Source organism: Hippopotamus amphibius, chromosome 5 (assembly GCF_030028045.1).
Source record: "Hippopotamus amphibius kiboko isolate mHipAmp2 chromosome 5, mHipAmp2.hap2, whole genome shotgun sequence".
In the NCBI taxonomy this organism is placed as follows: Eukaryota; Metazoa; Chordata; class Mammalia; order Artiodactyla; family Hippopotamidae; genus Hippopotamus; species Hippopotamus amphibius.
The window spans coordinates 121,196,373-121,222,423 of NC_080190.1; the positions used below are offsets into that span (position 1 = coordinate 121,196,373).

The window sequence follows — 26,051 nt, forward strand, 5'->3', positions numbered from 1 at the left end:
TTAACAGGTTTCATTAATGTATTATGTATTAGGAAATGCCTTCCTCGAGAGTATTAGTCAGACTGAATTAAGGTGGACTTAGATCAACACTCATCAACGCAGAGGGTCTTAGGGCTCAATTCATCCAGTCACTTTCTTATGCAGACGAAGACACTGAGGTCTGGAAAACTGACATATAGGACAGCTTGGATGACTGAGGATGGAACTTACCATGGCAACACAATGAACAGATCAAATACAATGGTTTGCTCACTCATTTTATTGTATTACAAAAATCTATGAATTCTTAACTTCTTAAACAGGCATACTAATTAAATTATTGCTTTCTATTGTTAAATTAAGATAAATGTTGAAGTAACATTAGCTATTGTTAAATTAAGATAACATTGAAATAATTTATTAGCTTATTCTATGCTCTGCCAAATAATAGACTTATGAATTTTAAATACTGCATAAAATAGCCATGTTCTTACTAGAAACCTTATCAGAAGCTTTTTAACTTCTCTTAAAATTCAATTTACATTTTGTATTTTTGTCACATGATTTTTTTAAAAGACTAATACATTTATAACAATGAATTAAGGCTCCAAAATCACTGGAAATTTAGAGGAGTTGGAAAATATGTTAAAAAGTTAACATAAGTTAAAATATGTATTAAGGCTTTTGGTCTTTGCAGATATGGTTGACCTGATACCTCCTGTTAGCAAAGTCTTCTAGTGTGAGTGGGTTTAGCTATTTCCTTAAAAATGCACCAAATGCATTGAAATGCACTTTTCTGAACCACAAAATATTCCCATGAATATTAAAAATAGCTAACCTATTGATACATTCTCAATGTATACTTTTCACAAAGTGATAAAGTCACAATAACCACAACACACTTTATTGCTAATAAGATGGCATCTGATATTTTTCATTCTAAATAAATCTAATCATGGGTATATCTGAGTGACAGAGTAGTGCAGACCATTAAGTCAGGAGAAAAAAGCCAGAGATAAAGGTTAAAGAAAGGACATAAAATAAAGCAAGACTAATGAACTGAATTAACTGTAAAACCGCATGATTCTTAATTATTAGCACTGCAAACCTAAACCCATAAGTATTCTTTTAGAAAAGTAAATCAACTCAGTTATAAAAATACGTAACAAAAAAATCTACTTAAAATCATAGCACAAGCTGAGTGACTGAAGTGTATTCTGGTCCCTCACTAGTTGTGCTATTGATGTCACTTCTGAACATTCAAAGATAAAATGATCAGACTCTAACTGTGGACTCCTAAATTCCTGATAATCACAAGAGTTATTACTCTGCTGCTCTCTACGTTCGTGGTACTGTGATAAGCAGTTTACATAGACGACGTCATTCAGCCATCACATGGGAACCAAGGTAGAGAGGTAATCATTTGATCACCTAGTTACTGTCAGAGTTGGGACAGGCACTCTGGCAGTCTGACTTCAGAGCTGGGGTGTTTAGGTATCACATGATAGGATTAATTTTAAAAGATCTTAGGAAAAGGACTGCAGATTAATTCGCAAGTGAACACTTGTCCAAATTTTGCAGTTTATCAAATGACCAATTCACCAAATTACCAGTTTACCCCAAATTCATTTCATTCACATATATTCTATAATTTGTTAAGTTTTTGAAAGGATTTCTTTTGTATTTTGCTATTAATGTGTCGTATATTATATAAATATCATGTTTTTTTTAAAGCAATATTGTAAGGTTCTTTATTCTAATACACTGGTTTGTTAAGAACAGAGAATATCTGTATGATTAAATTTTGGATTGTGATGAGATGGAAACTACATACCTCAATGTGCACCTGACACCTAAATCTGTACATAGAGATAAAAGGAAAGGATTTCTAGAGACACAAGTAACACATCCAAAGGAATCTTCCTAGGCAGAATGGTATAAGGGACTGGCTATCCTCCCTCTCTTCTCTTTTGATGTGCATTAATTTCTTTATAATGCAATTGAAACTAGAATAAAAAGATACACTCCATTTTTAACAAATACCTTTGGTTATCATAGAGTATGCCTACAAGCTCACATAGCCACATAGATATACTTGTAGTATAGAAGACAACTTCTCAAAGGAAAAAAAAAATCACTCTGTATAATTATCTATCCATCTATTTACCCATCATCTATCTATCTAATCTATCAACTTATTTATCTATCTTACTTGGCTTATGTTCGGTCCACATATTTTTAATCCTAATTGGATTGGACAATGCCCATAAAGATGGAAAAACATTTATGTATTCTGTGTGGCTTCCTGGATATTGCATAGTTTTATGAGGATATTTCAGCATTTTTTAATTGAAATGAACTTTAGAAGTCTCCCAATCTATTTCTTTCTCATTGAGCAATTAGTCCATAACATAAATTATTTTTACTTCCTGAGCTTGTTTGCTTTCCAATTACCAGCAAGGCCATTCATTCATTCATTCACATGTGTATCAATCAGATACAATATTAAACGCAATACGTTAGATGAACTTAAAAAAAGGGTAGGTTCCTTGCTCACTCACTGTTCTAACAGTTTCTGGAGTTTAGTATTCATGTTCAGGGGAATTTAATCTGAGATCACAGACTGAAAACCTAAGACTCTTAATAGCTGTGTTGAGCAGCCACTCAGGAAGGAGATTTATGATGACATAGTAGGGATATTTCCCTGTATAACAATTCAAATGAAAGCAAGTTGTAGCTCTTTGGATGTGGACATTTGTCTAAAAGTCCAAGTAACTAACTTGCGGACCTAGCATACGTACTTGGCTTCCTATTTTAATTTTTAAAGGAAGCTTTGAGTTACTTTTAATGCCAATGTTGACCTTTATTCAAAAACAGTCAAGTTAGCTAATGTTTCTGCATTTAAATTAATGTAAAACCTCTTGATTAAGTTATTATCCATGAAATATAAAGATTGAAATACTTCTAGGGCAGAATCTCATTCTGGAATTCGTAAGATTTTAAAAATATTTGACATAGGAGCAAACAGCTGACTCCAGAACAGCACTGTTCTGTTCAATGTACCGACTGTTAAATGGGATTTCACGGCCCACACTCTGCTTCACTTTGTCTATAGCTCGGGAAACACAAAAGGTGCCTCCAAATGCTATCGCTACAGTTGATGCCCCCTAACGTATACGCCCCACCTTGTACCTTAGCGAAAATAAGTTTTAATCAGTGCGGTCCCTTCCCTTCACCATTTTCATAAGGGTGATCAATTCTCTAAATTCAGCTGTCATAAACCCTGTTTGTTGTAAGAAATGGCAGGACCTCACCCTCCGTGTCTCGGTGCTCCAAAATGCCTGTGAGCCTTGAACAGATTACATTTAATTGGCATTACTGGTGACGGTTTCAGCCAATAATGGAGGCCAATACTAAGAAGACCACGGGCAAGTCTGTGAGAAAAATCTCCTGCAGTCAGAAAGCCCTTTCCCCATTCAGTGAGAAGTCAGTATGAATATGGGACCCAGATCTCCTCTCACTGCCGTTGAGACGTGGTGCCTTTGAGGCCTCCCTTGATTAACGTGACACAGGCCATATTGCTCTCCAGGCTTTTTCATACCAGAATTCATTCCAGGCCACCAACTGTGGCTTCAAACCAAAGCATTCATGAAAACCACTCAAGGATGAGCTGCTCGTGGTGTGATGAAGATAATGTGGAGTAGTCACCTTCCCCAGAAGGAGGCATCCTCGTTAATCTTCCCATTAAAGGCACCCTTTGTGAACACATTTCCCATAGTCATCGGTTAATGATGCTTCAGGCATCTCTCCCAAACAGATACTTTATACCCATGTTAGAATAAGAGTTAATCTGGTAACAACATTCTACGATCAGCGGAGGAGGTAAGGCAGGGTCATTTCCAGTGGCAAATCTTATCCTGACAATGGCACCATAGCATCTGGAACGTGATGGTGGAAGCAGAGCATAGATCGTGATAAAGCAACTCCACAGACCTAACACTAGCATCCATTCCTGCCACTTACTGTCTAGGTTCCTTGGGTAAGTCACGTAACCTTTCCTTAACTCTTGTCTTGTCTGTAAAATTAAGGATGCTAACACACACCCACAGACATTTGTGAAGACTAAACCAAATGACATGTTTGGCATGGAGACCTTCCGGACAATTCACTGCTTTCTTTCTCTCTCCTCCCTCGGAGAGGGTCTTGAATGAGACAGTGAATAAAACAGCAGCGATTTGACTGGCATATGCATCAAGAGAAAATCAAGATGGGCAAAAATACAGATTGTTTGTCTTGTAGACATTTTTCTTTGAAGCTTCTGAAAGACCTAAATCTGCCTCCTTCAACATGCAGGAGCGAAAAGGGAGAGAAGGAAGTGAGGAACAGATACCAGAGAAAGAAGGGACCCCGGTCCTATCGAGAGAGGACACTAGGAACCGGCAGGGAACTAGGTGCGAAAAACAATATTTATTGAGCACCTATGCCATTTCATGTTCACAAAGAACTCTTTGCCTAGTAGAGGAGACATAAATGTGAACATATTATAAAACATGCTCCAGACACAGTGGCAAAGGAGCAGGGGGGTGATTAACTGCTAAAGTGCTTAGAAGGAAGTGAGCGTGAGGGGCTGAGAGCCTGTTGCTGGCGCTGCCGCACAAACACCAGGCGAGGCTCTGAGAGCGGGAGGCTGGAGGAGCAGGTGGAGCGGAGGGTCCCCAGCGCTGCAGAGCTCAAACCCTCCTCTCCTGGGTCTCCGAAGTTGGCCCGTGCTCTCCCTGGGCCTCTGCCCTTGGCTCTTCTCATTCCTCTCTCCCTGTCGTTTCATCACCTCCAGGGAGCCCAGGAATCTGCACCTTCTCACTCCTCCACGGTGCGTCCCCGTGGAGCAGGGGCGCTGTCCTCACATTCTTTGCTACCTCTCCCGCCCTGGCGCAGGGAAGCAGGTCCTCAGTGAATACGTGATGAGGGAATGGCACCTACTGCTATCAACATCCTCCTGTGTGCCCCGCGGTGCTTCCTGCCCAGAACCCACTTTGGTCCCCTCTACCCTGGGGAACTCACACCCACACTGTAGATCTCATTTCCGCAGTCACTTCCGCAGGCTCAGAAGGATATCCCCGTTATACATCTCCCGGCACAATGTGCGCCTTTTTGACACTTGCGACAGTTGCAATGTAACGTTCACGCGGATGATTATCTGATAAAACTCACTTGCCCTCCCTAGACTGTAAGGTAAGCACCCAGAGGGCAGAAAACGCATCGGTCTGTACTTGTTCACCTTGTTCCTCCCACAGAACACAATGCCAGATACCCAGTAAATAGGAATGAATACGTAAAAGAAAAATGTAAGGAAGTTAAGAGAAAAAGAAGGGAAGAAGGGTGGGGGAGAAAGGAAAGAAGGAAGTAGTGATTGTGAGATGAGTTTAGTCAGGTGGGGCAGCCCAGAATATTCTTAGATTTTATCCTGCTAAGAGTTACTGAAAGGTTTTAAGCCAGTGACTTAGAAAAAGGGCAAGGGACACGTTATCAGGGAGGAAGTGGAAGGCAAACAGGAAGTCCACATGCAGAAAAGAGACTGCAAAGCCTTAGCCAAGGCAGGGGTTGTGTGAAAAGTGCCTACAGCTAATATTGAGCAGGTAAAAGCAATAGGACTAGATACATCACTAATGTGTACCGTAGCTTCATCCTATAGAAGCCACAGGCTCACAGCCACCTGGCATTTTGTGCTTGGGCAGAAACCAACATCATACAATAACAAGTCTGTACTAGGTCAAAGTGCCCTGTGTTCACAGCAACAAACTAGGACGTGGAATCCAATAATAGTTTGGTATGATGCATATTAAAGTTTCTTAAGCTGCAAGTCCATCTCTGTGAAACACCTTTCTAGCAGATCACACCGTGGCTTAGCAGAGGCCATCTTTCAGGGAAGAACAGTAAAGCAGGGACTGTTTAGCCCCTGCAGTCAGCCGAGTGACAGAAATGCTCCAATGTGCCTGGGGAGGCAATTTTGAGCACAGAGTTTGTGCTGTGGGCTGGTTACCCTCACTTCTGCGTGATATGATGAAAGATACCCCAAAGCCAGTTTTGATACCCAACCAGAGAATTGATGCACTTGTAGAAACATTTATAACATTCTTCTTTTTGATGAGTGTGGTTGGATTAAACCAAAACGGAAAGATGGCATATTTTTAAATCTATAGTTTCCTTCTAGTGAGGCAGTCATTGCACTGCAAGAAAATATCCACTAGTTCTACTGAACACTGTCTATTTATTCAGGCTCAATGAGCATTTTAGAATATGTTACCCTTAATTACAATTCTTTGTATATGCTTGGTATTTCTCACAACCTTCTTATACATGTAATCTAAAATATTCCCCTTTTTATAGAAAAGAAAACAAATTACTGGAAATAACTTCCAGTCAGTTGTGGGACACAGAATATCCCTTATTAAATTTCCATACAATGGAGGGTGTGCTGACCATGTATGTCATAGCTTGGAGTGTGGATTTGTGCTTCAAATTTATCTTAAAGTGGAGAAATGTTTAGTAATATATAGCATGCAATGCATTAAGAATGAGTACTAAATAAATGCACATGCATTTGCAATGTGCATCAATTAAAATTAAACTGTATTATTGCTATCAGTAAACAGTTCTGGCTAGGTAGGTTGCTTTTTAGCGTTAGTGATATGCATCATTGACATGCTAGTTGATGCACATTTATCTCATCTACCAACAAGACCACATCCAGTCCTACTCTAATCCAAACCCCATCTTAAATTTCCTTGTGAAACGATTTCTGTTACACTGTGAGTCACACTGTGCATCTCACCCTTACAGTCACATTGCTTTGCTTTCGCTGTAAACATTCACTGAGTCTTCTTTCCCACAGATAATCATCTCTCACCAGAGCTCAGTAATGAAGGCCAGAAGAACCTTGCCACGTGATACCAGAGGGAACAAGTGAAATTATTTCCTTCTTCTCCTAACAGTTTTGCAGTGTTATATGAAGAGACAAGGTAAAAATAACTTACCACCACGATATATCGAGGTCTGTACTGAATGGTTCCAAACAAACCCAATATGACGACTATGATATGTAGAAAATTCCCAAGAATGGGCGCCCACTGGAAGCCAAGGAAGTCAAAGATCTGCCTCTCTAATGCTGAGAGCTGCAACAAAACAGAGAGAGCCCATGAGCGTCTCAACCGAGCACCATCAGACCATGTTAATCTTGGCTTCACAGCTGGAGAAGGCTGCAATTTCCATTGCAGTTACAGACGCTGTCATCACTAAGACTATGATACCCATTTCACGCACTGCTTTCTGAAACTTCGCTCAGAAAATATACTTAGATAACTTTGAATATCAGGACTTCAAGTATAAGTAGATTTTAAGCCAGTCTGGAGAGCTAGGAATATACTCCTGAAATCATTTTCTATAGTAGCAAATCCAGGCAGATACTTTATGATACCATATTTTAAGATATTAACTTATCTTTATTTTTAGTAAAATGATTGGCTTAGTATAACATACGTGGAACAGTAACTCCAGGCTTCCAATGCTAGGACTATTATTATTTTGGAAAAAAACAAAACAATAACAGAAATTGCCCATCTCTGCCTTCCTGTGTGAAACATGAATTATCAAATCTTCTGGGTTTTTTCTTTCCTTTCTTTAGATTGTCATTGATTACAATGACTAACCACTTTTTCAAAATGAGGCTTATTTATTTCCAATAACTCTTTTTTCAAAATGAGCTTACTTATTTATCTACTTTAGCCCCTGATCTAAAACTAGAGTTAGGTAGTTCCTTTGAACCATATTTTATTGAGATTGAGATAATATATTTACATGAAAAATTCATCTTCAATTAGGTACAATTCTTTTTAAATATGCAAATAAAAATTATGGGTTGATGACAATTTTAGACATGTCACAGTTTGTTACATTTGCATTATCTACAATTACATTTTTAAACAATTCTAAACTATATCAAAATATATACTTAAAACATTTATGATGAAACAGGTAAATTTCATATAGTCCAGTGAATGCCAACAATGTCGTTATCATGTACAAATGATATTTATTGCATTTTGTATCTAAAAATTTTATAATTCCACCTGCTGTATTTGGACATGAATTTTACACATATCAAGCATTTTTCTACATTTACTGTGATAAAATAGTAATTCTAAGAAAATGATCCAACGATTAACCATACTGCTGGCATAAAAAACTACAGATTTGAAATGAAAATGGTACCCTAGGTATTTTTCTAGTTATGTGCCAGGTGTATGCCTGAAGAGCTTTAATTTTCCTGGACATAAAGAAATGTCCTCTATCCAGTAAAGCTGAATTTACCTTGGTTTAGATTCACCTTCAGTAAGCTGTGGAGGAGAAGAGAAACGAGCAAATACCTAAAGACAACCACACCAGAACCACATTCATTTCATGGGTATTTCCTGATCATCAAGTGATTTGTCACCACCCTCTGCTCTTGCAAAGGGGAAGATGCACAGAAATGGCTAAAACACAAAAGAGTCAGAGCAAGATAAGAAGCAGCATCGTGTTTTCAAGCCCGCTTGTCTCTGCTCGTGACTCTAATTAGTTCCCAGGAACCTTCCCCTAAAAACTCAACATTTTATTTATTAGCCCATCAGTGATGTAAATATGCAGTTTTTTATGTCAAAACAGGATGGATGTGCTCAGAAAAAAAAAAAAAAAAAATCCTGAAGAGCAGCTGCAGGCAATTTATCCTGAAAAGCAACCCTATTTTAAAGCTGTCGCGCATCTCAAAAACCTTTAAAGTGAACTTTTCAAACAGAGAAAAACCCATTTTCTCTTCTGTCAGAAGATGCATGGATAGCATTCTCTTTCATGATATTAAAGAAAACACGCACAATGAAAGGGAAGCCAAATTAACACCACACATTAGAAAATCTGCATTCTTTATTGGAGACACCCTGTCTCTCTACTTATTAATATTCATTCTCTGATAACTTAAAATGGATTTACAGTGACTTGAAATAAGAGCATAAATAGGAGGCTGTAAACAAACAACAAACACACAAGGAAGAGATCATATCAAGGATCAGGTGAAAGGCAGCTAAAACGACTATACACACCATGAAAACTAGATTTGAGTATTGTATTTTAAAAAGTCAACAAACAATGGAAAAAAGCCTTTTAAAAGTAAACAAATACCATTGCATTTGGTATTAATTACTTTATGTAATTTCCATGTTCAGCTATTAAGTCATTTAGTTTAGAGGCAAATATATTTCCTCTAAATGTCATCATTAGAGATACCACTTTTTGCCTTAGAGCTTGATATTAATAACGATGACCTAGAGCCACAGGTTTGCTTTGTTAACTCAAAAAAGGTATGAATATATTTTAGAAACATTTCTGTCAAAACGGTCTCATCGATGATGTGCTCAAGCTGCTGGTGCTGGCTGGGAAGCATGAATCAGGTGCATCTCTTCCCAACTCCACAGGGAACTTGACATTGGCCATTATATTTACAACATGGACATCAGGAAATGCTAAAAAAAAACAAGGTCTTGTTTCTTTGTAATGAAAGCCTATGGTTAAATATTTACCTCTACACCACTGAATATGGCACCTAGAAAACAGCGGTTCTGATTCAGGAGAGCAGTGAAAGAAAGTCATCAAATGTGTGATGCAGCATCAAGAGGAAGCACCTGGTCCGGGTGAAAGCAGAGGATGGAGGGCTCTGAGGATATGCCATAGCAAAAAGAAAGAATGAGACATTGGAAGAACTTGAGGTTGAAATAAAGGGAGAGAATTCAAGAAAATGGAAAGGCAACGAGACACTCCAGAGAAAGCAAAACTAACCAGTCACCAGTTTAAAACAGAACAGGAACAACAGGATCATTTCCAAGTGAAAGGTCAAGTAGGTAACACTCTGGGAACTATAAGAATATGATGGAAAATAATATGTATCTTTTCCTAACAAGTAAAAAAATAAAGGCAAACAGAATCTTATTAAAAAGGAAGGAAGGAGGAAAGGAAAGGAGGGAGGAGACCAAATCATTGATGGAGTACAGCTGAAAAATACTAACAAAATTAAAATTGAACATGACTTTGAAGGTAAATATGAAGAAGCCACTGAAACGTTCTCCCCGAGTGGCACACGGATGGCAGCACTGGAACTATAAGGAAAGAAATGTAACCCTAGATCATACCTAGGCTGCATGAAAAATTATCCCACACTCATTATAATGGGAATGTTGCTTATTGGCTTGTAACTTTCAGAATCCAGTTGTAGAAAGCTTGGAAGTCTTCATTATGATCATGGAATAAAATGTAAGTATACTTTGACCCTTTAAAGTATATCTAACAGAACTTGGAAGAGGCTGAATGTTCTATATAAATTCTCTGTATATGGCAAGGGGAAGGGGGCATGTTTTAAAATTCTTCCTGCAGGGTCAGGCATTTCCTTTTATCAGGCGCCAAGGTGAAAATATTTCCTATAAACCTGTGATTCATTAACTGCATCCTGTATTAACCACATATACTCCCAACAGCTCAGGAATTGTCCCTATTTCCTTATGATGCCCAAGCAATGTAGATAGAGACAAACAGGGCTATCTTTAAAATGCAGTAGCTTTCTTATTGATTCATATATTATGTTTAATGCTTCACACAGTGTTTTGCCTAACAGCTCATAATTATTACAAATTGTGAAAATGCATTTACACTTAATTAAAGCCATAAAATCTCCAGGTGACCAAACATTTCCCTGGGCATTTACCTAGGTTGGATGTACACAATACGCTTCTGTCCAAACAAAAGCTGGGTAAGAATGCTCATTCCTAAGAAGTGAGTACTCTTGGAGGTTGAACTTCATGGTGAGCTGCCTTTTACTTCCATTCCCCTGGGACTTTTCCCTGCTCACTAGTATCGGACACAGTAAAAAAGATCAAAACACGTTAGTGGAATAGTAGGAAAGTATTTGATCAAACCATGGTTTCCTAAAAGACTGTGAAATTAAAGCATATTGTATGACTGATACGCCCTTCTATATAACCTGTAGTCTAGGAATTCATGAGCTAAGTATTTTATAACCATGAAGGACTGAATCTTTCCTTAAAGAGGGAATTTAAAAGCTCTAACATTCCTATTGGTGAAACTGATACATCCCAGGTCATTTCAAATAACTTTTGGATATTAGAGGAGGTTTCTTTATGTCTGGAAAGTCCGTGGAGCCCTCAGCTCTGCCACTATCATCCTTGCTTCTTTTGCTCTAGAATCGCATATCTACTCAATCCCAACAGAATTTTCATGCTTGAGGTTGGCGATGCCAAACTTCTGTGTTCATAGACCTGGCCTTGGCCAAATTATGATGTTATATTTTAAGCTATAACTTGTGAATATTTTTCATGGCTCTAAAATAATAAATAGAAAGATTGGTAGCATTTGCATCACGAGCCTACTTACAGAGACATGCCACAAAAAGTCCTGAGAACCTGCAGACCTACCACTATATTAAAGCAGGTGCTATTTTGGAGAAGTGTCTCTTGTCTATAGACAGGTAACCAAGCCTTAGGATGTTCACAGACTTTAATGGATCCAGGAATTCTAGATGTGGCCTGTTCATGATTTGGTTTATCCAGTAAAGATAGCGATTGTGTTAAGGGCTTCACAGTTTCTGCATGATTTTGTGTTATTTTTGGTAGCAGTGTTAGACAGCAAAGGCTATTCTTCCAGTGAAGCCAGTAACCAATCATTTAGTGAAATGAATAAAGTCAAATCAAGTCTAATAGGCCATCTCCAGCGGCCTGAATGACCATGAGTGCATATGCAGCAGGTGAGATGGAACCAGGAGGGCTCGGAGGAAGAGTATTTTCCTTGAGGCCAAGTGCGATTGTCAAAGTGTGCTCCTTGAATTAGCTTTACTCAGCAATTGTCTCCAGAACATCTGAAAAGGCTTCTTGAACTCTGTATACATTTTGAGTCCCTGAATCTCAAGGAAATTGAACGGGCACTTCCTACTCTTACAATTCAATCATGAAGATACTAACTACTTGGTCGAATAAACAATTTTTGGAAATCAGAAAACAGCCACATGTTGTGATACAAATCTATTTTTTTTGAAGAAATAGGAACTGTGGTAACATATCAAGGAAAGTTTCCTGTTTAGAGAGCAGCAGATATTGCACCACACATGGACAGATTTATGGAAGCTGATGAGCTGAAAGATGCATGTGAAGGGCATTTATGAACCGCAAATTCACTTGGGAAAGTTCTTTAGTGTATTTCATCCACCGACTCAGCATATCAGCTGGAAGGATTACAACTATTTCACCAACTTCTCAGTAGGTCAGAGAGTAAGGCGCTGAATTTTAAAAGTGCTCTAAAGCCTAAAAGAACAGTAATACTATGAATGGGACATTATTTAACACTACATTTCCCCCTATTTACTAACCTAATTTGATGCTAATGAAAGAGGATAAATATTATTATCCTTATATGAAGAAACTCTGAACAATCAGCTGATGAGCATCAGAGATCAGACTAGCATCTTTATGTCTTGATCCTATATGCTTTCTTCCATACTACCCTGAAATCATACAATAAAATGTACACTGTTTAATGAGGTTAAATTCTGAAATAAGCTCTCTCACAAGAGAGAGAAATAACACAGGAGGCATAGTGGACTGTTTCATGATTTAGTCCTCTCTCCTCCCACCCCATCCATTTTTAGTGAGGCAATCCCTCCCTCTTGCCTTCAGAAGAGGCAAGTTGCATTTTTCAGAAACTTAACCGCTGGGCTATCTTAGTTAAGCTTCAATTTCTTCATCAAAGGTAGATAATAGTAATCTTGCAGTTAAATATTAGGATATGCACATCAAGCCCTTTAGATGGTGATCAATAAGTGCTAGCAGTTGTGTATTAGCTTACTGCTATTCTTCGGATACTGTAACAAATTACTCAAACTTACAGAAGTAAACTATCTTCTGTAGTTCAGAAGTCCAAAATGAGTTTTGCTGTGCTAAAATCAAGCAGTTGGCAGGTAGGGCTACCTTCCTTCTGAAATCTCCAATGGAGACTTCCTTTCCTTGACTTTTCCAGCTGCTAGAAGCTGCCCATATTCCTTGGCCCTCTTTCTTCATCTTCAAAGCCAGCAACTGTGAGTCAAGTTCTCATGCTGCCATCCATCTAGTGCCTTCTTGTCTACCTCCTTCTTCCACTTCTAAAGATCCTTGTGATTGATTACACTGGGCTTTCCTAGATAATTCAGAAAAATCTCTCCATTTTAACCGCAGCTGAATACCTAATTCCATCAGTGACCTTAACTCCCCTTTGCTATGTAAGGAAAGGTACTCATAGGATCCAGAGATTAGGACGTGGACATCTTCGGGGGCCAATATTCTGCCTACTACACGGTTGTTATTTCCTACTCTCTTAATTTCTAGCTTTCTCAGGGATGGGACCCTGACATGAAGTTGCGATGTATACATGTCTCAGCCAGGCCCTGACCTGTCCAGGAAGAGCCCTGAGCTGTCCCTAACCTTCTCTCAACCCCAGAAAATCACATCTGAGATAATGTCACCATCTATTCCAGCTCCTGCTATGTCCAACCCCACAACTGAGGTGACCAGAGTTCTCTCAAAACTTCCTGCACCCATAGGAAGATTTCTGTCCAGAAAAACTCACTGAAGTAGCATTATAATCCTAATACAGGTATTGGAATTTTGATGTAAATAAATATAGCTCTAACTCCACAAAAGTATCTATAAAGCTCTGTCAACAAGGCATAAGGTAAAGGAAAGGATAAATATTCTCAGTATATATACCAGGGCATATATCATATATCCTAGTAATACCTTATTTGAAATAGAAAAATAATAGGCCTTATTCTTTGCCTAAATAAAGATGCTTTCACGTCAACAACGAGGAAACTCACTTGGGCTATGTCTAGTGATACTTAATAATTGATAGCAACACTCACACAGAAGTTTTTATTATTTTCAAGCCACTCTACTGATAATAACCAAATTCAGAATACTCTGACTTTTTCAAGAAGGATTCATTGAAAGAGAATTTGTAGTTTTCGGTCTCTCTAGAGTGCAGAGTCTGCTTTGAGAGGCAGGAATTACAAAAATCATGTGATACCAGGTCATTTTAGGAAGTGAGATCTTACATATATATTATTAAAAAGTAACAATTAATGAATTCAGTGTGGAGAGACTAGAAAGGCAAACAAAAACGTTTGAAATGCTTTTGATGCAATCATTAGAATGTCATCAGTGAGTTCTCTTCAGGTGTGGAAGCCCTCTCCTCTCTATCTGTTGATTTGTGCACAAAAAGTCAAGTGCTTTTTAATCAAATATAATCAGGATAATATAAATAATAGGTAAGGACTGGGCAAAAATCTTTCTGGAAGGAAACTTAAAACCCACTAACAATAACTTTTGGGTTAATCACTGTTAGGGATTATTTTAATAACTACTCTTCTCATATCAACCCGGTTAGCTTAACTAAATCACAAAGATTCAAACTGTGGAGTTTAATTAAGGGAAATGAGGCTCTTAAAACTGAGTAAACTTTTAAAATATTTCCTTTGGCAGCATGAAGTCTGAAAGAAAGATTCTTACATTTTACCAACAGGTTCTTGTCAAGAGAAGAGTTTTCATACTTGTTTGCTAGCCCTGCAGACACTGAGAGAGACCTAAGACGAACCATGCCATAAAGAAACTAGGCACTGAGTGCTCTGCTTCCTTTTTTCATACTAAGTCAATAATGTTTTGGGTAAGAATTTCACAAAAATTAGGCAGGAGGGAATAATCTGTTAGTACCTGTTTGAAGATGTCCCTTGATCTCTAAACAGGGCGATTACAACACTTGATTCAGCTTCAAAGTATCCTTCCCCTGCCAGAAATTCTCCTACACCCTAATTCCTCCGACTTTGCCAAGCAGAAGCTGACCTTAAAAATTGCAGTTCCAGTTCATGCATAGCTCAAGCCAGGAAGAAGGCAGCTATTTTAGCCAAAGCCCAAAGTGCCAATTTGTTACAGAACAGTGATTGAAGATTAAATTTCAACCCTCCAGTAGAGCCATAATGGATCCAAGAACACTAAAGTTGAACCCCTAGGCTGGGTGACCTATACAATCCCACAAACAGCTGGCGGGAACACTCCTGCTGTGGCATTTAAGACTCCCATGGAGGTTTTACTTAAATGGCAACCCAGCATGAGAACACAGAGAGAAGGTTATGGGCCGAAAATTTCTTTAAGGGCCTTTTCACGTGTTTATTTGTAGTAAAGACCACCTGCAAAATTCCTTCTTTAAAGAATTCCTTTAAAGTATACATTTTTAGCAAGAACTAGCTTTTTCATTTGGGAAGGAAATTAAATGTTTCTTCTTTAAAAAATAATATGGAAAAGAAAACAAACATGTCAAAGTATTTATGCTACAGAGAAACCATTCTCACTTGAAAATTAGAATGTCCAATAGACATCTAAGTAATAATTAGTTCATGGTGTTAAAGTAGGTGAACTTCAACTGTCTATTCTTCTTTTGATGGTCTTCTTTGTCTTTCTCTTGCTATCCTCCACTCACTATGTAGCAACTGCTTGAGTGTCCCTGTTGCTGTCTGTGTCCTTGGAAAGATGCTGACGATGCGGGAAGCCACTGACTGTGGAGCACATCTCTATTTGCAGAACTGGTGAAAACCTTAGACAGCGAATGAGGTGTTTCTGGTGTTAAACTTGCATTTTATTTTCTTCTTCACAGTTATCACTAACCCAGAGCTATGATCTAATCTGGTGGCATAGTCTTTATCAACTTGATATGGGGGTCTTTAATCTTCAGAGACTCGGGACAAACTGAATTAATCACTTTCCAATCATGCATACTTTTTGGACATTAAAATGTTTCTCAGAGGAAGCTTGATCACCTTCTTGGTTTCCAGTGTTTTTAGACTGTAAGTGTATAAATCAACTACATGAATTAGAACCTATCATATTATCTGTCTTCTGGCCCCTCTTCTAGTGACAGGGGTTGAATGAGTGTTAATTTTATGAGCTACACTGATGGTACAGAGATACACCACCAACAACCTGAGCTTTTATTGAGTGTGTCTTCAGACACAGTCATTCCCTTGCTTCTAGTGAAGATCCATACTTGTAAATTTCTTTATAAGGATAATGCTTTTTCTTGTAATTTTATGTGCAATAAGTATAATTACTGTTCCACATGGCATCCTAAAGTGCTATTAATGATACAGAAGAACATATTTATGATGCCAGGTCAAGAACCAGGAAGATCTCAAACTGAATGAAAAAAGACAAGCAATAGATATCCTCACCAAGAGAAAAGAGTTTTTAAAATTATTTGATACTATAGATAAATCAAAATGGAATTCTAAAAAATGTTCAAATAATCTATAGGAAGGCAGGAAAGGAAAATAAAGAAATGAAAAAAATGTGAACAGAAAATACAAAATAAAAAGTTAGATTTCAATCCTTAATATATGAAGAATCACATTAAATGTAAATGGCTAAATACACCAATTAAAAGATAGAAATGGGAAGAGTGGATTAAAAAAAAAACATGGCCCATCTGTATGTCATCTGTAAGAAACTCACATTAAATAAATGTTGTAAGCATATGACTCAGTTTATCATTTTCAATTCAGCCTGAGAATCTTTGTCTTTTATTGTCCAATTATGTTTATTGTGATTAATGATATGTTTGGATTTGTTTCTATTACCCTTGCTTTGTTTTTCTTTTCTTGCCATGTGTAAGATTTTATTTCTACTTTCATCCCTTCTTTTGATATTATCTGTTTTTTCCCATTCCATTTTATCCCCTCATTAATTTCAAGTATATTAGTTTCAACGCTTTATTTCTCTTCTTTAAATAATCACCCTAGACTTGTCAGCACATATACATAAGTTATCCATGTGTAAAGTTAACCATCATCTTACCCTTTTTCTCAAACAATACAATCATAGAACACTATAATTCCCCAAATAGGTATTTTTACATATAGTTTTCTATCTTGACATTATTATTGTTATTGTTTTATTCAGTCAATGTTTGTATCTGATTTACCCACATATATAGCTCCTTCTTGATCATCATTTCTTTTCATTTCTCAGACCTTCTCTCTGGGAAAACTTGTTTCCTGAAGAATATATTTTTAAATTTGTTAAATTGAGGGTCTCTTGGTGACAAACTTTCCATTTTTCTTCACTTGAAAGTATCTTTATTTCATTTAAACACTTAAAAACACTTCCCATTAAGTATATTTTACTTTCTACACAATAAAAAATGTGCTGGATCCCAACGGTGCTAGTAAGAAATGAGCTATTGTTTATGTTTCCTCTGAAGGCAATGTCTTCTCCCCAGCCCTCCTGTTGATTTAAAAATCTCTCTATGTTATTGAAGTTTTGAGGATTGACTATGATGTATCTTTGTGTGAATGTCTTTTAATTTATCTTTCTTGGTAAATTTTGGACTTCCAGAATCTAATGATTGATGCTCTTCATTGGTTCTGGAAAATTTTCAGCTAAAATTCTCTTCAAATAGTTACAGTTATTTTATTTTGCCTCTCTTTTTTCCCTTCCAGAACTCCATTCAGGCACACAGAACTTCTCATTCCATCTTCCTGTCTCTTAATCTTCTATATTTTCTAACTCTGCTTTTCTAGATTGCATTCTGTATAAAGTCTTCACAAAATATTTTCCCATTCATTATTTTTCTCCACTCTTTTGAATCTGGTAAACCCATTCATTGAGTTTTTAAAAGTTAATATATATATATTTTCTGTTAATTCTATTTGAGTTTTTCCAAATATGCTTAGTCATTTTGCTCTTTCCTTAGCTCAAACCTCTTTTATTTCTTTGAGCATATTAATTTATGCTTATCTCATGTTCTGTGCCTGATAGATATCTTTGTGAATTTGATTCAGCCCTTTGATTATTCATTGCTTTATAGGTATGGCCCTTTGGTTCTTTGTATATTCTGAATTGTTGGTTGTGAATCTAGTTCCTTGGGAACTTTATCTTCAGGAAATTTTGTGATTTATTTTGAAGGCAGATAACCTCCAAAAGGAATTTTATTTTCTTTTGGATTTTCATTTGTATTTGCCAGGTGCCTGGGGACACTAAAAGCCTACTACCATCCCTTTAAATTCTTATCTTATATATTCTCTGGTCTCTCAAGTGATGTGAATTTAGTTTACAAATCTACGTGAGGGCTGATCTATTTTTATGAATATTGAGGAGACATTTTAACTTTTTTCCACCTAGTACCAAGATTGGAGGCAGACATTTTTGCTTGTCTTTTGGGGATAGGTTTGGGTCTAGCTCTCACCTTCACTTTGAAGCTACAGATGTATGGGGTTCCAGCTTTATGAGAAGGGTCTTCTATTAGACTCCTAACTTGGGCAGTCCTTTGGGAGTGTCTCTTCTTCCCCATTCTTTGAGTTTTGAAGATGAAGCTCAAGTTTAAAATTTAGTTTCTCATGAACTCATTGATGCAAGTAAAACATCTTTTAAACCTGACATTTACAGTTGTTTTTAACAGCAGTGATGTTCAAGGAAATTATTCTACCATTCTGCCAGAAATACATCTTCCAAAGATGCTTCTGATCTCAAGTAATATATTGACTCTATTACATGTTCCTCTCATGGAATTTAAAAAAGTCTTTTTTAAAGGAAACAAAATTTGACTGATGTGCTTTATTAGGAAACTAATGACATAGGTTATCTCTGTATTTTGAGGCAAAGTAGGAAACTCATCTAGTTCTCCATCAGGCAGTATTATTGTTTAATGCTAAATTTTGGAACAAATAAAAGAAGAAATCCTCTTTGCTAATAGTGATTAAAATTTGATTTTTCATTATTAAATTATGCATTTTTAGAAACTCATGAATCAGCATGCATTAAGCAGAAAAAATACTGCATGCTCATTCTCATCATGTAAATATTTGAGGGCAAAACAGTCTGTGGCATAAGATATAAGGTTTCGATAATCCAGGGCCTAAGTCAGCTTATATTTGTATCAGATAGCATACATACAAAGAGTATAGCAGTATTTTGTATATTGTGTCCGTACAATAAATATTTGTCAAACGAGATTCTCTTTAGAGTAAGAGAAGAGACTCTTTCTGAGAGAGAGAACTTGCAGTGAAAATATACAAGATTGGCGGGAAATCCTGCTTTAAATCATGATAGACTGAGTAAATAAAATGGGCATTTATGAGCTGGAGGAAATAAGGGAAATGATTTGACAAGCGGAATGAGAGAGAGGTAACTCCTGAACTGGGAAACACGGATATGAATAATGTAACAATTTTCATGGTATATTTCTGCATTAATGTGATAAAAATGGTAATACAAGCCTGATTATTCTTCCCTAAATTATTGAATTCTATATAACTTTTACATGGAAGGAGACTTGGAGCTTTTATTTCTTTGTCTCCAACACAACCAGCACCATCTGTTTTTCCTCTTATAGCCATCTCGCCATGGCAACACATATTGATTTTCCAGCAAGATTGCAATTGTATGGCCAACTTTATGTAACTCTGTACTGCCAACCATGAATCCAGCAATTTTCTTTCTCTACCTTGGCTTTCAGAGTCACCCTCCAGTGGCTGCGTTGCTGCATTTTAGGGCACACCACAAGAGGAAAGAGTGGTGTTTTCTAGTGAAAGGTGCCTTTTATCCCAGCAGCTGTCTCAGGGCTAGAACGTCTCCAGCAGTTCTTTTGTGAAAGTTAAGACCTGGCTGGCAACTAAAAGTGTACATACTTGTCAACAGCATTAACTGAGATTTCAATGTATCAAACCAGACAAAAGAGAGGCAGGAGTGCTGGCGTTAAGTTCAGAAATAGCTTGTTCCTTTTTCACTTGGTCCACGTTGTGCCATTCCCGAATGGCATGGCGATTTTTTTTTTTTTATTTTTTTTATTTTTTGGGGGGGTACACCAGGTTCAATCATCCGTTTTTATACACATATCCCCATCTTCCCTCCCTTCCTTGACGCCCCCCCCAAGCCCCCCCCACCCTCCCCGCCCCAGTCCTCAAAGGCATCTTCCATCCTCGAGTTGGACTCCCTTTGTTATACAACAACTTCCCACTGACTATTTTACAGTTGGTAGTATATATATGTCTGTGTTACTCTCTCGATTTAATGAGATTTAATGAGACCTGGATGCTTCTTTAGTCACTGAATAATGACATCCATAACAATGGAAATGTGAATGAATTGCTCATCAAGATGGGACTTTCATCTTTATGGTTTAACTAAGAAGAGCGTGCAGGCACTACATTATGACAGATGGCCAATGCAAAGAAATCAAACTCTTCATTAAGGGATTATCAGATTCATGTGGTGAACACCCTAGCAAAATTATAAACTGGTATTTTTCCAGTGGAAATCTGGAGCCAGAATATTATTTTTATTCTAATAAGTACTAAATTAGTCAGAATACCTCTTCAAATAAACAAGAAAAGGAAGCCATATTTAGAAAGTAAAATGTAGAAAATATTAGAACTGATTGTGATATGTAAATGTAGTTTGAGCAATGTCCAGCAAGGTCCTCACTCTGTATTTCCTCAACAATTGTATCTGTGGCTCTATAATATTTAGTACATGTTGAATTCCATAGTTTTATGTTGAGTAAATGAATGATGTCCTGGGTCAAGGCATAGGGCACTCGATGGAAAGACCCACGTCCTCAACTACTTTGGTATTTTGCAGGTAGTAAGACTGATTGAAAACATTTGCAAAGAAATGTGATAAAAAAGATAGGTTTTCCACCCAAATAGAGTAAAGGTATAGCAAGTCTTCCCAAGAGAGATGCTACTCAAGTCAAAGATGCAGGATCAAATAAAATGTACATGGCAAGCGCTATCTCTGATATCAAGATTTGTCTACCAGTATTTTAAGAATAAACATTTTTCACACATTTCCCACCTGACTTCTGCATCCAAAACTCTCCTTGCTGAAACTACTGGAAAAGTGATGGGTTGGTTTTTACAGTGATGTATCCCTATTGTCTCTGAATGCAACTCAACTTACAAACTTATTTCCAAAGGTCTCAAAACACTGTTCAAATGTAATAGCTTTCTGTCCTCTCTGACCTTCGTAGGTTGAGTTAAAAGTTTGTAAGTCGGAAGCAAGCCCTATTCCAGCACCAAACACTCAAACAATGCAATACTAATTTCTCTTGGTTTTTAAGATTCTTCTCTTATTTTCTCTTTTATAATAATTACTAAGGCACAGATAGGCATTATTCCCACAGCTCCTTTGATTTTTCTCTTTGTCACAGTTCAACTGCACTGATATTTCGAACCAAACTAGTTCACGGTTTAAACAACAAAACAAAAACCCTATGGCTGTATGACACTGTGTTCAAATTACAGAAGCCCGAAGAAAACAGATACTGAGCTGAAGTGAAGTTAGGGACCCTAGAGACTCATCCTTTGCCTTGCCTTCCACCACCCCCCCACCCCCATCCACCAGGGAGGAGTACCATTTGAAAAATACTCAAGGAGATGATGGAATTATTTTCGCACCTTCCAGAATAGCCGCCGATGGAAGTTTTCTCTTCTTTAAATCATTGTTCACTACGGGGCTTTGCATAAACAACCCAATTTTAAAATGTTTGTCCTCTACTCTGTGTCAAGGACTAAGTAGAGGGTCATAGTCCACCCAAAGCCCACAGTCAAGTTGAGGAATTCGGCAGATAAATCAGCCATACAAATACTGCAGAACAGTGAAGGGGAGAAATAAGGGTGACAGAGGTAGTATCGGAAACCCCCAGCAGAACATCAGTAGCTCTGAAGTGCTTCTGGGACAACAGAGTCAGGATTTATAAATAAAATAAGGAATTTACAGTGTTCTTCTTGGCCAGCCAAAGACACATTTGACCTGTTCTTCTTGTATATACTCACTCTTCTCCCCATCCTCCATACAAAGGAGATCCTATTGTAAGAATCTGTAAAAATCCCTTACAATGTATAGCACATCTAATTTTACAGGAACACATTAAATGCACCAAAGTTTTTTTATTTGTATAAAATGCAATGCGCGTTTTTGCCTCAGAGAAGTTTAAAAAATATGACTTTTCCCTTGAGAACCTGACTCTTTGGAAATCATTTCTACTCTCCATCTCTGGATACACCTTGTTTAAAGGAACTGTGTTCCATTGTTTGTACAGAGTGTCTCCAATTCTAAGTTCAATTCAGCCAATGTCAAGGATGTTCCAGGATCCAACCTAGGCAATGCTAGAGATTAAAATACAAAAGGAGAGAAATCATTATTTTCTGAAAAGGGCTTTAGAATCTAGTAGGAGTCATAAGTCAAGTTCCTAAATGATGGAGCAGAATGATATAAAGGATGTAAGAGAGGTGAAAACCAAGTGCTGTCCTAGTTCAGGGAAGAGATGGAATTACAGCTTCTTGAGTGTCACCCACATTTTTCAAAGGAAAAGGGGGAACTCGTATGAAAATGAAAGGGTAAACACCTTTTAGAGGCCATGGATTGACGGCAAATAGTGAATCAAAGGATAATGAGAAGTATTTATCAACAAAAGTGACATGATTGGAGGTACGAGCAAAAGGGCAATCAATGTGGACATGCAAACTCTAATCGTAAGAGTTTCTAGTAACTTGTTGGTTTTCTACACTAGTTCCTATCTCACTAGTAATAGCATCTGCTCCTGCTCTAATTCTCGAAATTCATTCTTTCAATGAAAACAGGATGAAAGATCCAGTAGGCTCTAGAGGCACAAAGTGAACAAAAGGAGACTCTTCTTTTCTCATGAACGTTGCACTGTAGAAACATGAGGATGCCACAAGGAAAATGTGCAGATATGAGTTATGTATGCATTTGTACATGTGGACATAATGTCTCAAATATTTGAATAAAAATTAATTCAAAGATGTTTATGTAGAAGTACAGCTCATTTCAGGGAGAACAAAAGAGTCAGAGATAGAGAGAGAGAGAGATCAGTAGGGGGAAGACTGGAAGAGAGTGACAAGAGGGTCCATCTGGATAAGAGAAAGGAATCAATAAGTTAGTCTAAGCAAAAGAGAATTTGTTCACCATCAATCAAATGATTTCAATTTGGCAATCACGTGATCAAATTTCTGAACAGAATTTTTCCTTCTCAGCTGAAAATGCAAAAAGTTAAAGTGGCCACATCAGCTCTAGCTGGTTTTACCTGATAACCTCATTTTCAAACTTAAAGGCTGTGGGCAGAAAGTAGAAGGGACGTACCTGTTAATGAGACTAGATTTTACACAAGATGAAAACAAAGATGTGATTTTAAGTTAGAAAAAAAAAATAATAACTTAGGTGTAGTACAGAGGCCAAAAGAAAAGGAGTGCAGTGGGGAACAGACTACCCAGTTGGATTTATTTATTTATTTATTTATTTATTTATTTATTTATTTTTTGGTTTTTAGAACTTTTATTGAGATACACTTAACAGACAATAAACAGCATATATTTAGAGTGTACAGTTTAGTATCCCAATCTCCCAATTCATTCCCCCCCAACCCTCCCCGCTTTCCCCACTTGGTGTCCATGTGTTTGTTCTCTACACCTGTGTCTCTATTTCTGCCCTGAATTTCCTCTTTCACAGTTGTTAGCATTTGCCTTATGTATTGATGTGTTCCTATATTGAGTGCATATATATTTATAATTGTTATCTCCCCTTCTTGGATGGATCCCTTGATCTTTATGTAAAGTCCTTTCTTGTCTCTTGTAACATTTTTTATTTTAAAGTCTATTTTAGCCGATATGAGTATTGCTACTCCAGCTTTCTTTTGATTTCCATTTGCATGGAATATCTTTTTCCATCCCCTCACTTTCCATCACATGTGTGCCTAGGTCTGAAGTGGGTCTCTTATAGAGAGCATATATATGGGTCTTGTTGTTGTATCCATTCAGCCAGTTTGTGTCTTTTGCTTGGTGCATTTAGTCCATTTACATTCAAGGTGATTATCGATATGTATGTTCCTGTTACCATTTTCTTAATTGTTTTGTTGTTGTTTCTGTAGGTCCTTTTCTTCTCTTATGTTTCCCGCTTAGAGAGGTTCCTTTAGCATTTGTTGTAGGGCTGGTTTGGTGGTGCTGAATTCTCTTGGCTCTTGCTTGTCTGTAAAGCTTTTGATTTCTCCATCAAATCTGAATGAGATCCTTGCTAGGTAGAGTATTATTGGTTGTAGGTTCTTCCCTTTCATCACTTGAAATATATCATGTCACTCCCTTCTGGCTTGCAGAGTTTCTGCTGAGAAATCAGCTGTTACCCTTATGGGAGTTCCCTTGTATGTTATTTGTCATTTTTCCCTTGGTGCTTTTAATCACATTTCTCTGTCTTTCATTTTTGTCAATTTGACTACTATGTGTCTTGGCATGTTTCTCCTTAGGTTTATCCTGCCTGGGACTCTCTGCGCTTCCTGGACTTGGGTAGCTATTTCCTTTCCCATGTTAGGGAAGTTTTCAACTAGAATCTCTTCCAATATTTTCTTGGGTCCTTTCTCTCCTTCTTCCCCTTCTGGGACCCCTATAATGCGAATGTTGGTGCATTTAACACTGTCCCAGAGGTCTCTTAGGCTGTCTTCAGTTCTTTTCATTCTTTCCTTATTCTTTTCTGCATCAGTGATTATCACCATTCTGTCTTCCAGGTCACTTATTTGCCCTTCTGCCTCAGTTAGTCTGCTGTTGGTTCCTTCTAGTGTATTTTTTACTTCAGTTATTGTGTTGCATATCTCTGTTTGTTTGCTCTTTAATTCTTCTAGGTCTTTGGTAAACTTTTCGATCTTTGTATGCAGTCTTTTTTCAAAGTCCTGGATCATCTTCCCCATCATTTTTCTGAATTCTTTTTCTGGAAGGGTGCCTATCTCCTCTTCATTTAGTTGTTTTTCTGGGGTTTTATCCTGTCCCTTCATCTGGTACAAAGTCCTCTGCTTTTTCATTTTCTCTATCTTTCTGTGGCTGTGGTTTTCAGTTCCACGAGATGAAATAATGTTGATACTGCTTGATACTGCTGTCTGCCCTCTTGTGGAGGAAGCTATCTAGGAGGCTGGTGCATGCTGCCTGATAGGAGGGAGTGATGGTGGGTAGGGTTGGGTAGGCAGAGCTCAGTAAGACTTTAATCTGCTTGTCTGCTAATGGGTGGGGCTGTGTTCCCACCGTTTTGGTTGTTTGGCCTGAGGCTACTTAGCACTGGAGCTTACAGGCTCTTTGGTGGCGCTAATGGCAGACTCTGCGAGGGCTCACACCAATAAGCACTTCCCAGAACCCCTGCTGCCAGTGCCACTGTCTCCTTGGTGAGCCACAGCTGCCTCCCACCTCTACAGGCAACCCCCCAACACCAGCAGGTAGGTCTGGTTCAGTCTCCTATGGGGTCACTGCTCCCTCCCCCTGGGTCCTGGTGAGCACATTTTTTTGTGTGCCCTCCAAGAGTGGAGTGTCTGTTTCCTCCAGTCCTGTGGAGGTCCTGCAATCAAATCCTGCTGGCTTTCAGAGTCTGATTCTCTGGGGATTTCTCACCCCATTGCTGGACTCCCAGGTTGGGGAGCCTGACGTGGGGCTCAGAACCGTCACTTTAGTGGGTGGACTTCTGCAGTATAACTGTTCTCCACCTTTTGAGTCACCCACCCAGCATTTATGGGATTTGATTTTAACACGATTGCACCCCTCCTCCATCTCATTGTGGCTTCTCCTTTGTCTCTGGATGTGGGGTGTCTTTTTTGGTGAGTTCCAGTGTCTTTCTGTCGATGATTGTTCAGCAGTTAGTTGTAATTCTGGTGCTCTTGCAAGAGGGAGTGAGTGCACGTCCTCCTACTCTGCCGTCTTAATCCTATCCCCAATTGGATTTAAAGATGTGGGAGTTTTGCTGCACTTCATTTGATAAAAGGAATTCCTAACAGCTTTTTACTGAGTGTCTGGATGAGGACTAATGCTCTTCCTTCAGGGCCCTGTGACTTTCATCAAATTTTAGGGAATACTATAGAGAGTTTACAAGAAAAGTGAGAGCATTAACATAATCTATAAAAATTTCTTCACTCTTATA

General features: G+C 37.9%; 1 protein-coding gene across 1 annotated transcript in view; it reads right to left on the bottom strand.

The window, feature by feature from the left end:
- Nucleotides 1-26,051, bottom strand: part of NKAIN3 (sodium/potassium transporting ATPase interacting 3) — a 575,178-nt gene that overhangs the window by 274,525 nt on the left and 274,602 nt on the right. Inside the window, exon 2 of the mRNA XM_057737552.1 lies at nucleotides 7,014-7,151. Within this exon, the coding sequence (XP_057593535.1) occupies nucleotides 7,014-7,151 (138 nt within the window). The remainder of the gene's footprint in view (nucleotides 1-7,013; nucleotides 7,152-26,051) is intronic.